The sequence below is a fragment of the Heptranchias perlo genome, chromosome 24 (assembly GCF_035084215.1).
Source record: "Heptranchias perlo isolate sHepPer1 chromosome 24, sHepPer1.hap1, whole genome shotgun sequence".
Classification (NCBI taxonomy): Eukaryota; Metazoa; Chordata; class Chondrichthyes; order Hexanchiformes; family Hexanchidae; genus Heptranchias; species Heptranchias perlo.
Window position 1 is genome coordinate 20,328,651 of NC_090348.1, and position 13,204 is coordinate 20,341,854.

Consider the following 13,204-nt stretch of genomic DNA (forward strand, 5'->3'; position numbering starts at 1 on the left):
CAACGCATGCACAAACCAGCCAGCCAAATTCACAACTTTATTTAATTGTTTTTCGAACTGTGGTTGAGGAAAATAAAAGATGAAGCTGACTAGGACAGCAACATGTCAACTGTTCAGCAAATGAAGTGATAATACAACAATGGAATGAAGAGGTACAATTATGAATTAAAATGTTAAAGGGAGAGAACACTGGAGGGATTAAGGTGGGAAAGAGCACGGATTCTACTTCCGATTACAACACACTGAGGACTGTCCGCCAGCAGCAATAGAAAGAGGCAAGAGTCCAATTCATATAAATCCATGAGCAACACCATGAGATCGACTCAGAATTTTAAATATTGCTGTGGAAAAGCGGAGTTTAAATCTGTGACAGCTTGGGTCAGATTCCACCAGTTGTAATTACTACATAATTGTTCCTAAACCATTACAGGAACCAGACCAGCACTATTCAAGTAACAAAAACTCCATGGAAACCATCCTGATGTATACGTTGCACTTATGCCAAAACCGACTGAGGCCAGAGTTGAATTACATGTCTACTAGGAATGCTTTATTCTCTGCACCCATCTCACTCTTTTGTGTCGGTATCTATTCCTTGCAAAGACACATCTTATTGTTACACTAAAGCAAAGAATTTCGGTGACAGATTGTTTCACTATCATGAGCAAATTGTTAGTTGCTTCCTCTTCTCTTCCCACCTCATTTTTCTACATTGCATTCTTGACATTTTCTGATCATTTGTATAATTATTTGATGATAAATGGATTCCGCTCTAGGTGTGTAGTGGTAAGTAGGAAGACTAACATGTGATTATATATTTAAAAAAACCCTTTACCATCACAGTATTATGATGTAAAATAAAATCATGATGTAAAAATTGTTGAATTGTTCTGAATTGTTGCTTTACATTTGAGTATTTCAGTGATTGCCTTACACATCAAGACAGCCGCAGCCATTCCCCAGCTCATGGACTAATTTTCAGAGCACTATGATAATACACATCTGGAAATCTCACTGCAGAGGGTGAGCACCAACACCCAATATCAACAACTTGCATCTATAGAGCACCTTTAACAATAAAAAAAAGTCCCAAGGCACTTCACAGGTATCTGGAAAATGAACCCTCAGCTAGGAAAGAATAGGAGGGGGTGACTAAAAGATTTGTTCAACAGATGGGTTTTGAGGAGGCTTCTTGAGGAGGAGGGATGGAAGGGTTTAGAGAGAGAATTGCAGAGAGTAGGACTCAAGCAGCTGAAGGCTATGCTGCCAGTGATGAGGCGAAGGGTGAGCGGATTCACAAGACGCAAGAATTAGTTAACATTATATTTCAGCACTATATACTTGTCTCATGAAGAGTCTACACTACTGGCCGTCGGACAGCAATACGCTGCCAGGATAAAACGTCAGTAGGGTCTGCTTGTCTCCGTGTTGAAACTGTGAAGTATAGGACTTGGCATCAGGCACTTCAACATCAGCATGTGAAAGACACTGCGAGCTTAAGCATGGGGTCTAGGAAGTGGTTGTAGCCATTCTGATACACTGCAGAAGACAATCTTACTGAAACTTCAAAGCCACAAATTAGTGTTGGTGATATTTGCAGAGAAAGTTTTCTTTGACATTCCTCCACCTGCTATTTTAACAGAGAAATCAACCCATTGACCTTTATGAGCTATTATCCTCAATAGCAGTTTCAAATAACTTACTGAAGGCAAGAACTAGTTTCATTTGACATCATGTTATCAGCCACTCCTGAAGCAAAGCATCACATTCTGTGTTCCTGAGAGTCTTCCTGAAGTATATTCCTTTAAATACTGGAGACCTGTTGCAGTTTGATCACATCTTCTCCAGGTCAGCTTCCTGGCACAGTACCTGAGTATTTCTCATTTTGATTTGCAACCTGCTGCACTGTTACTTCATTAGCCAGATGTTGCTGTGATCATTATGACTGCTGCTAGACTCTATACGAAGGTCCGGCAGTGTTGTTCAACTACAGACAGTGTTACACCACTCCACTCGAAGCATGCAACTCTGGAGCACATTTCTGATCAATTAAGATTTTAGAAAGCACAAACGGACCAATTCAGCCGAGTGCAGCTTCATAGAACAATAGAAAAGATACATCACAGAAGGGAGCCATTCGGCCCATCATGTCCGCGCTGGCTCGAAGAACAACCAAGTGCCCATTCTAATCCCACCTTCCAGCACCCAATCGTAGCCCTGCAGCTTACAACACTTTAGGTGCAGGTCCAGGTACTTTTTAAAAGAGTTGAGGGTCCATGCCTCCACCACCAATTCGGGCAGCGAATTCCATATACCCACCACCCTCTGGGTAAAAAAGCTTTTCCTCATGTCCGCTCTAATCCTTCCTCCAATCAGCTTAAATCCATGTCCACTAGTCCTTGAACTCTCCGCTAGGGGAAACAGGTACTTCCTGTCTACTCTATCTGGGCCCCTCATAATTTTGTACACCTCAATCAAGTCTCCCTCAGCCTCCTCTGCTCCAAGGAAAACAACCCCAGCCTATCCAATCTCTCCTCGTAGCTGCAATTTTCAAGCCCTGGCGACATTCTTGTAAATCTTCTCTGCACTCTCTCCAGAGCAATTATGTCCTTCCTGTAATGTGGTGACCAGAACTGCACCCAATACTCCAGCTGTGGCCTTACCAGCGTTTTATACAGTTCCATCATTACATCCCTGCTTTTGTATTCTATACCTTGGCTAATAACGGAGAGCATTCCGTATGCCTTCTTCTCAACCTTATCTACCTGTACTGCCACCTTCACGGACCTGTGCACATGCACTCCAAGGTCTCTCGCTTCCTCTACCCCTCTCAATATATTCCCGTTTACTGCATATTCCCTTTTACTGTTTGCCCTCCCTAAATGCATTACCTCACACTTCGCCGGGTTGAACTCCATTTGCCACTTTTCCACCCACTCCACCAACCCATTGATATCTTCTTGGAGTCTACAGCTATCCTCTTCACTATCAGCTACACGGCCAATTTGTGTGTCGTCTGCAAATTTGCCAATCATGCCCCCCACATTCAAGTCCAAATCATTAATATATACCACAAACAGCAAGGGACCCAACACTGAGCCCTGTGGCACACCACTGGAAACGGATTTCCATTTGCAAAGACATCCATCGACTTTTACCCTTTATTTCCTGTTCCTGAGCCAATTTTGGATCCAATTCGCCACATTTCCCTGTATCCCATGGGCTTTTACCTTTCTGACCAGTCTGCCATGTGGGACCTTGTCAAATGCCTTGCTAAAATCCATGTAGACAACATCCACTGCACTACCCTCATCAATCCTCCTTCTCACTTCCTCAAAGAATTTAGTTGTTTGGTTAAAAGTATCTGCTGTCAAAAAACAGGACACAAACTTAAATATCAGATTAGGAGTCCAAAATAAAAACAGAATCCAAAATTTAGATCAGAAGAGGAATGTATTCATTCTTAGGATGTGGATGTCACTAACAAGGCTGATATTTATTGCCCATCCCTAGTTGCCCTGGTATGGTGGCAGTGGGCAGTATTCCTGATACAACTGAGTGGCTTGCTAGGTCACTTCAGAAGGCAGTTAAGAGTCAACTACTTTGGTGTGGGATTGGAGTCACATATAGGCCAGACCGGGTAAGGATGGCAGGTTTCCTTCCCTACAGGATATTAGCGAAACAGTTGGGTTTTTAATGACAATTTGACAACTTCATGGTCACTTTTACTAATACCAGCTTTCCAGTTTTTTTTAAACTGAATTCAAATTCTCAAACTACTACAGTTCTCTGGATTAGTCCAGGCCTCTGGATTACTAATCCAGTAGCATAACTACTTCACTACTGTTCCCCAATTATTCTTGTGCCTATCTGACACACTGAGCAGTGTTTTCCCACATATACTCCAGAAATCAAACCCAATTGTATTACTTATCCCAGGAGCTGGGCCCAACTCTGTAAGAGCATCCTGAGCTATCATTAACATATCAACACACAACATGAAATACATCTTCCATAGGTGAAAAAACGCAAGAATGTTTGTTTGATCCAAGTTGTATAGTTCTAGCCTGGTTACAGTGTATTGATGAAAAGAGTTTAACTCTTTAGGATCACAATCCTAGTTCATGAACTGCATATCAGTCCTGGCAGCTCAACGCAGTGCTTCCCACAATACATCAACTGTTTTCATATCAGCTTTCAATAAAAACAAAGCATAAATTCTGCCTCAATGTTATCTTCCTGTCTTTCCAAGCCAGCACCTCAGATCATAAACCTTTACACTTTATCATGAATAGAACAGTCAATGAACTGATTTTAAACAGGAAGCTGTAAATTCCCCAGTCACATTTTGCACTGAAACTCATGTAGAAAAACTGAGAAGCTGCAGGGATAAACAGCACTGACTGCTTGGCAGAGGAAGGGGGACAGATCCATCTCCAATAATATTATTACACTGCTGCACTTGACAACAACCACATAATTCATTTCTCTAATGAGTTGTTATGGTGTTTTTAAATGGAAGTTTGGATTAACCTGTGAACACTCAAACTTTTTCAAGCCAGATTGTCTTTCCTGTCAGTCTACTCTGGTACTTTCCCACAAATGTGCTTCTTGCATTTGAACACAATTGATGTTATAACAAATAATCTGCTGGTTATTAAAGGCACTATTGGTACTCAATGCAATATGTTAAAAGTGCAGTCAAACATTCAGGACTTCAGAAGACCCTTGGAAATTCCCAGCACATCTGAAACTATGATCATGGAATTAAGTTATGCTGATCATGCTGCATTCTTTTGATGGCACCATTAGCTGGTGCCAACTTAAAGTTGGAAGGGCCATATGTAATAAAGTACAGCAAGTTAGTGTAGCTATCGTGATAGTTCAGTAGATACATACATCACTTGGTGCAGCATTGAGCCACGCAAACCAGGAGACCCCAAAATTAATCCCTGGTTTATGCTGAGTCACCGCACATCACAAGGCAGCAATGTGGCACTAGAATTGCTATGGACTGCAGAAAAAATAAAGTCAGTAACGATTCCAGTTGCTCACCAGCATTCAGTGACCCATGCCTGGCGGTTAGACCAATAATTAGACTAGCCCACCAGCGCCAAGAAAGAATGGCTAATTAGGCAAAGTACGAGAGGGCTGGTGGCACCTGTAAGCCGCACCCCAGTGATATGTAAGTCATGTGTAAGATTTGAAACAATCATTGAAAGCACACAATAGTAGCCCAGGAATTTTCCTTCTCCCCACACCTTCCATTAGGGAATACACACTTTGTGTTTGGCAGCTGTCCATAAGAAGCATGCAACTTCCATTGTCATGTATATGAGCACATTTTATTTCTGATACACTTCAGACTTCTACAAAGATATATAAAGCCCTATAAATGAGAAGAACTTCTCCTCATTAAGTAACTGTCAGCAGGAAGGGACATGTACGAACTAAAAAAACCCACAATTCAACAGCATTCACACCCACTAGATAACTCCTTACACTAACTATGTTTGAATTTTGTTACAAGACACCTGTCCAAAATTATTTTGGAATATATGCAGAGACTCACTTAGAGTTGCAACAAAATTATGAAAAAAAAATCATAAAATAAAAATAAAAGCTTGACTAGGCAAGGAGTTTATAATCTATTCTCCAGACTATTTCCGGATTTTATTTCCTGTTTTCTGTCTCCATTTCTTTCACTGCTACTTCCAACATCGCAACACGTTCAGGATCTGGGATGTTCTGATGGTGTTTTTAAATGCTTTGAGTTATTCATAATAGTGCTTACACTTTATGATTTAATTGTAAACAATTTTACAACACCAAGTTATAGTCCAGCAATTTTATTTTAAATTCACAAGCTTTCGGAGGCTACCTCCTTCGTCAGGTGAACGATGTGAAAATTTATGAACATTTATGATTTAAGACTAGAAAAATAGAATAACTCATTATATTAAAACAAAGTCTGCAATGAAGACTAGGAGAAATAAGGCTAAATAGTGAGACTACATTAAGTGTCAGCACAAAGGATCCCTGATAGCTGTCAACACTTCTAAAAGGCACTGACACCTGGAATTCTTGCAAATAATACAGCCTGTAAGACTGTTTGTTACATAACTACTTCTGATACATTTCAATTTCCTATTTGTGATTTTTTTTTAAAAAGACAAAATATTTGTAGGAACTGTAACAGTTTTTAAACGTCCATGCATTTTTTCCTTTCTAGTTTTGTCATGCACCTATACCAACTCCTGGCGGAACGGATCTGTGACCTGTGGCATGCATCAGTTAGGCTGAGTGGCAGCAGCACGGGATGACGTATCCTCCAGTTTCTATCCCTCCCCTCAGATGGGGGAAATACATCCTCCCTTGCTCCTCCCTGACTTCAGACGAGAATGGGAACTTACCATGTGGAGAAATGTGTGGACAGACCATTACAGCAGCACTCTGTGACACAATGGGGGTGATTTTAAACCCCAAGAATGGGTGGGAGTTGAAAATAGTTGTTTTTTTGGGTCGCGACTGCAAAATTTTTGGACTTGGCATTCCCAGTGGGAAGCTTTTCCGTGCCCACGTTAAACCCTGAAATAAAGCCGGGTTGCGGTCGCGACCCAAAAAACAACTATTTTCAACTCTCACCCGCCCTCAACCCACCCGTTCTTGGAGTTTAAAATCACCCCCAATGCGTTGATACACCCAGCCCACTACACCCCCAGGCTGTCTAGTTTGTAGATATTTTTGAAAAATTTAAAACCAAGCAACAAGTTTCCCAGCTGGTCAGAGTGAGAAACCAATAAAGGAAATGCAAGGCTGAAATTTCTCCCAGTAACCAGATATGGCTTTTAAACCCATTTCACATAAACATCAGCGAGGATAAATTACAATCCTTTCAAAAATTTAAGTGACTGACAAATTACAGAGTACAATAATGAGCACACCAGTGTGCACAAAAAATTAATAAGCTTTAGACATGCTCAAAGAGACAATTATTGATTTAATAAAAGTAAATGAGGTGGTGCGCTGTCACTGACAGTTGAAGCAGGCTGGAATTTGTTGTGTATGCAGAAAGCAAATCAGAGTCTGGCAGTGTCTCTGGAGTTGAGCAAGAAAATACCACTGTCAATTAATATAAATTAGTACCTGCCAGTTACTACAGAGGCTAAAGAAAGAATCTTAATGAAAAAAATCTCTGTGGTGGGATCCATCCGACCAATACAAGATCCTCCAAAGAATGCATATATTCCAGTTAAGGGGCACTCTGCTAATAGTCTCATTTCTTTAGGAACCGAGTCAAACCCCATATATTGGGTTGGATTTTCCTCTTGGTGGCTGATATTTGTTTAACGTTCACTCCTAGTGATTACTTTAAATGTGGTCATATTAAGTATCAATGGCTGAGAAAAATTATTGTTTGCTGTGCTGTCAGGTACATTGAATGAAAAGACCATCTGAACAGCATGCATGATTGTTTTTTTTTAAAAATCACATTATTTTAAAAATGATTTTTGGCTCCAGTGACAGATATTGGAATACACAGCTTAAAAGTTCTGTCCCGCTATGAACAGCACTCTAGCTGTCTCAGTGGGAGATGCCGCAAGGCTGGACGTGCTTTCTAGCTGGTCTAACCTGTGCTTTTTATTGTGCAACAAAAAGAGGAAAACTGGGTGCCAGGTCAGTCTTTCTGCCGATCCCTGAGCCCAGAGATAAAGAGGAACTCAGTTTTGGCTCATAATGAACTAAATAAAGGGAAAGATTGATTATTTTGGGGTGTCCACTTTAAGAAGCTTTTACCTGAAATATCGGAGACTGTTTTCAGTGCAGACAGACTGAAGTACCTTTGAACTTAGTGACCAACAGTTTGAAAGTGCTTTCATACTGTCCTCACTAAATCCAGCCTATTATAAGGCACAGACCAAAGCTAGATAAATGGTCAACAAAAAAATGGGCTAAAAATTAAGTATTGGTAATGGACACCAGTCAACACATAGTTAAAGTCCTGCTATGGGAGGGTAAATATCATAGTCTTACAATCAGGAATTACAATCAGGTCAAAAAAACAAGTTGTTTTTAGCAAGACTTCTGTATTCATTGAATTTACAGGAAAACAATTAACCTATTCACATGAGACTACAGTGCCCGAGGTCAGATGGGGTCATTAGGCAGAGTGGATATAGGCTGTCATTCGGGTTAACACCCATCTGTTTTTTTTTGTTGGACGGTTAGTTTTATGAGGAGAATTTACAGTTTTTATCTTTAATGGTAACTGAGTAGCAATTGACAGGGGTCATTTTCACTTTCAGCGATATTGGATCAGCTGCCAATTGAAGTTAATGGAAAGCAGGGCCGGGGTGGGTGTAATGGGTGACACAATCGCAAAAAGTTAAAATTACCCATGTCAAGTTTTCTAAAAAATTTTGTGTCCGTTTTTGGTAATTGTTTTTTTCATCCAGTATTGCAGGGTTTACAATAAAATATCAATTCAAACTATTGCAGTGGCTGCAAAAGCAGCAGAGCTGGAGTTCAGTGTCACCAGCAAGGAGGGAAGTGGTACCAGCAACTAAAATACATAAAACGTAAAGAGAAAATAAAGAATTCAGATTAAGAACTTGCATTAACTGGGAGCCAGGGGAATGCCTCCAAATAAAGAGACACAAACTCAAAAACTGAGTACCAAAACTAAATACCCTAGACTCTTACAAGACAGTAACAACATCTAGTGGAGATGTCCTATTAAGCAAAACACTACACAGGGTAAAACAAGAGCCATGTGTCAGGGGGGCAAGGGAGAAAAGAAAAAGGAAAAATCTGCCCTGAGAAGTGGGTCCCCTTTCAGCTGACATGGTACAACTTTGATTGTGGCCAAGGAAAGATGTGCAGAATTCATTGTACAAAACTGCTCTGGTTTGCTGAACAAGGTCGATATAAAATTTTACGCAGCACAGATCCGACCACGAATGGGGGCAATGACACATGCACATACTTCGCTATTAGGTAACGGTGCACAGAAACAGGTCAACGGGCAGGTCAGTTCCCTGCGCCATGGGTACTGGGATGTATTATGATCCCTTACATCATTTAGGTTTACAATCTTAGCTGTACAGCTGAGAGAAGGTATTGAGAAAATCAAAGCAAGACTCAGCTTGGCTGCTCTTCCACATATTCTGGCAGCCTGCACACAGCAACTTTGGGCAAAGGCCAGTGAGGTTACTCATTTGTTTGGTTGCAGGTGGTTCATGGACTGTAAGAGGAGAACTGGACAGAAAAACAGGCGGATTTCAAGACATCAGCAGCGACAGTCATCATGGTAAAACAGTATGTTGACGCTCACTCTCCAGGCTCAGATATGAGGGCTGCAGGCACCATACCCCATTAAGAGTCATCGTCCTCAGAACAGGAGTAAGCAAAGAAAATTGGAGGAAAATTACAGATATAGCAGCGCTCAAAGCATCAAGAAAAATCACTATTTCATTTTACTGCTGCTTATTCTATAACTAGGGCTGCAAACTGACCGCAAGCTCAGACCACAGTAAACAAACCTATTCCTTTCCCATTTTTCTGACTGCTCCCAGTACGAAAAAAATAAAAGGAGTTACAAGCCACAATCAGATAGGATGTAATGCTGGTCACAACACACAGTGGACAATTGAGTCCTGCACAATTCACTTCATCCTAAATAAAAACAAGTGGAACAAAAAAGGCCATCAAGCCTGCTCTGTTCAGCAAAACATGAACAATTTGTACAATTATGGACTCTTCCACAAATGTCCAAAGGATGTGAATAACTGAAGCCAACAACTGAGATGCCAGCTTTCCAAGCTCCCAGCTAAGTTAGTTTTGCATAATATAAAGAACATCCTTTCACAATACCGAGAGAGAGAGAGAGAGAGAGAGAGAGACACACACTCACTCACATGTACACTTATATATACATATTTTACTATTTCAGTCATAGTGCTCCATTCTGCAATATCATCTTTCACCTACCTTATTGTAGTACTGCACCTGGACGGAGTGCCACTGTCCATCACTTACTCCCCCTGGTATGAAGGGTGCCACTGTGGTGGTGGACTCTCCTGTTAAACATTAGGAGAGCACCATAAATATAGATCAAGCCGGTGTAACATTACATTTGTAAAAACATAAAAATAATTCAGAGTTTTTCTGAAGGTTCCCTGCAGGTGTGGCCTTCTCTCCTGTTCTGGATCATACAGGTGGAATCAAACAGATCTGAGCTTCAGTAAACTAAGTGGATTATTGCAATGAATACAGCCTCCAGCAGATTTTGGGAAACTTTGGATATGGGTTCATCTTTAGCTTCGTTGGGTGGCAGTAAATCCAACAAATCATTCATAGTTAAAGTGATGAAATGGACATCTATAACACGAGATATCCACCGATAACACTCAAGTGGAATGTTTTGATGTTTGCTGTTTAGGGATGTATTTTACTGTGAAAGTGCTCCGTGAATGTGAACATATACTGTGTATCCTTGGTATACTGAGGGAATTCTGGAATAAGGATGCATCAGAGATATAGGAGTAAATTTTCCTGAGACTCCACGTCACTGGCGGGGCTTTGCACGCAACTCCTGATTACACCCATGATTTCCCAATAAACCACCCGCTACATGTCAGGCCCTGCCTCAGGACTCAGAAAATTTCATAGAATCATACAGCAAAGGAGGACGCCATTCAGCCCATCATGTCTGTGCCGGCTCTTTAAAGAGCTATCCAAATAGTCTCACTCCCTTGCTCTTTCTCCACAGCCCTGCAAATTTTTCTTTAAGGAGAGATTCACTTCCCTTTTGAAAGTTACGATAGAATCTGCTTCCACCACCCTTTCAGGCAGTGCATTCCAGGTCATAACGACTTGCTGCGTAAAAAAAATGTATCCCAGAATGAAGTGGATTCTCCCCGCGACTTGCATTGTGACCACTGGAGTGATGGGAGGAGAATAGAATTACACCTCCAGTGCTAAAGGGCAAGTTCCCCTGTCAGCTAAAAGTAATCTCCCAATAAAAGAGAACCCCCTCCCCCATTGCCCCGTAATGCCTCAATCAAGCAGATCTAAACAAGTCTGTCCTACTGCCTAATGAAACATGAAAAACAGCAACTAAGACAAAACAGCAGCAGGCAAGAGAGTATAAATCTTCTTTCAGCGATCCTCATCAAACACGAAGGGGTGCCTATTTGGGACATAGTAGAATCCTAATTAATCTAGGAAGAAACAGGGTAAAGCAAATGCAGTATTCCAATAAAATCAAAGTTAAATCAACTAGAAAGTTATACCAAGCAAGAGGGAGCAGAATTTCAGTGAGTTGGGCCATGCTGTAATCTGCCCATCTTCCCTTTTGGAGGGCATTGAGGGACAGAGATTGGGCAATGTAACTAATCAGAGAAGTGGAAAGGTTTTGATTAGTGTGATTGAAACATAAAAATGATGTACATGATAGCAGTAGTTAAAACAGGCTATAAACTGGGGCTAATTCTTTGTTGTATTCAAACATCTAAACATCAGAACCCTCAAAAGCATCGGAATTACAATTCTAACAAATAAGGTAGTGATCACTAATAGAAATGAGACAGCATAAAACTGTGCATGTCTGTAATTCCATACCTGACAAGCCAAACAACTAGCAAAAGCTGACCAACAACTTTAAAAAAGCTGGCACAGCCCCAACAAAAGCTGACACTTCAAAACAGTCCACAATATAAGTCTATGACATGTGAAAATGATTAATTATCCTGAATGTGTGATGGAAAATGAACCTGTAACTAAGCTATAGGCACAGACAACATTCCTCCATCATACTGGGGAAGGGGGATACAAGTGTTAAAGGCACAAGATTTTTTGACAGAGGTTCTGGGGGCACATTATCCCCCACAAGAAAAATTTTGGATTTCTGACACTTTATTTGGTGCATTTTTCAGTGCTTTGGAATCTACAATGAACACGGAAATTACATTTTTTTTGCATTAAAAAGGAAGGTACTTTTGCTTAATTTTATTGAAAATAACTGTCATTTGTGGAATTTTTTCATATATATCCTAAAACTTTTTTCTCTCAGCAGCACCAGATAATTTATTACTGGAGAAAAAAAGTTTTACATTTTTTTTTAATTGCTTAAGAGGAAGTAAGGGTTGAAATGCAGCCTCATTGACCAAAGGATCATTCCAGTCAGGGCTGCAGAAATTTTCAATTGTACTATCCTTCCAAATGCTGTAACCCCACCCCACCTTCCACACCATTCTGGTTAACTTTAAGCATGTTTATACTTTATAATTGATAGATTTATAATCTAAAAAAAGAAAAATAAAGTGACATTGGGTTTCAATACAATTAGACCCAGTCACACAGTCGCCCACACCCTCCAACATCCCACCCCAGTTCATAGATGCATGCCATCTCTTCCAGACCCAGTTCACACTGTACCCGATCCATTTCTCCATCCTCCTCCACTCAATTAATTCTGCCACTCTCCTTCCTTTGTCCCTCCCCTCCCTTTGTTTCCCTCTCAGTTAATTCTGGCACTCTCCTTCCCTCCTCCCTTCAATTAATGCTGGCGCACTCCTTCCTTCCCTTTCCTTCAGCCCCATCCCCACTTCTATGCTCATTCTTCCTCTTCCTGCTCAGCACTGCTCCTGAGTTTCCCCACACACCCTCCCCCTGAAAAGCAGTGGTATAACTGAGGTATCATAGCAGGTACAGCACTGGGGGAGGCCATTCGACCCATTGTGACTGTGCTGGCTCTTTTAAAGAGCTATCCAATTAGTCCCATTCCCCTGCTCTTTCCCCAGAGCCCTGCAATTTTTTTCTTTTCAGGTATTTATCCAATTCCCTTTTGAAAGTTGCTACCGAATCTGTTTCCACCACCCTTTCAGGCAATGCATTACAAATCACACCACAACAACTCGCTGCATAAAAAAATGTTTCCTCATGTCGCCTCTGGCCCTTTTGCCAATCATCATAAATCAGTGCCCTCTGGTTAGTGACCCTTCTGCCACTGGAAACAGTTTCTCCTTATTTACTCTGTCAAAACCATTCATGATTTTGAACACCTCTATCAAATCTCCCCTTAACCTTCTCTGTCCTAAGGAGAACAATCTCAGCTTCTCCAGTCTCTCCACATAACTGAAGTCCCTTATCCCTGGTACCATACTAGTAAATCTCTTCTGCACCCTCTCTAAGGCCTTGACAT

The 13,204-nt window shown here is 41.0% G+C and overlaps 1 protein-coding gene across 6 annotated transcripts in view; it reads right to left on the reverse strand.

The window, feature by feature from the left end:
* Positions 1 to 13,204, reverse strand: part of celsr1a (cadherin EGF LAG seven-pass G-type receptor 1a) — a 336,449-nt gene that overhangs the window by 119,221 nt on the left and 204,024 nt on the right. For all 6 annotated transcript variants that reach the window (XM_068004892.1, XM_068004890.1, XM_068004887.1 and 3 more), the window contains exon 6: positions 9,991 to 10,079. In XM_068004892.1, coding sequence (XP_067860993.1) covers positions 9,991 to 10,079 — 89 coding nt within the window. The remainder of the gene's footprint in view (positions 1 to 9,990; positions 10,080 to 13,204) is intronic.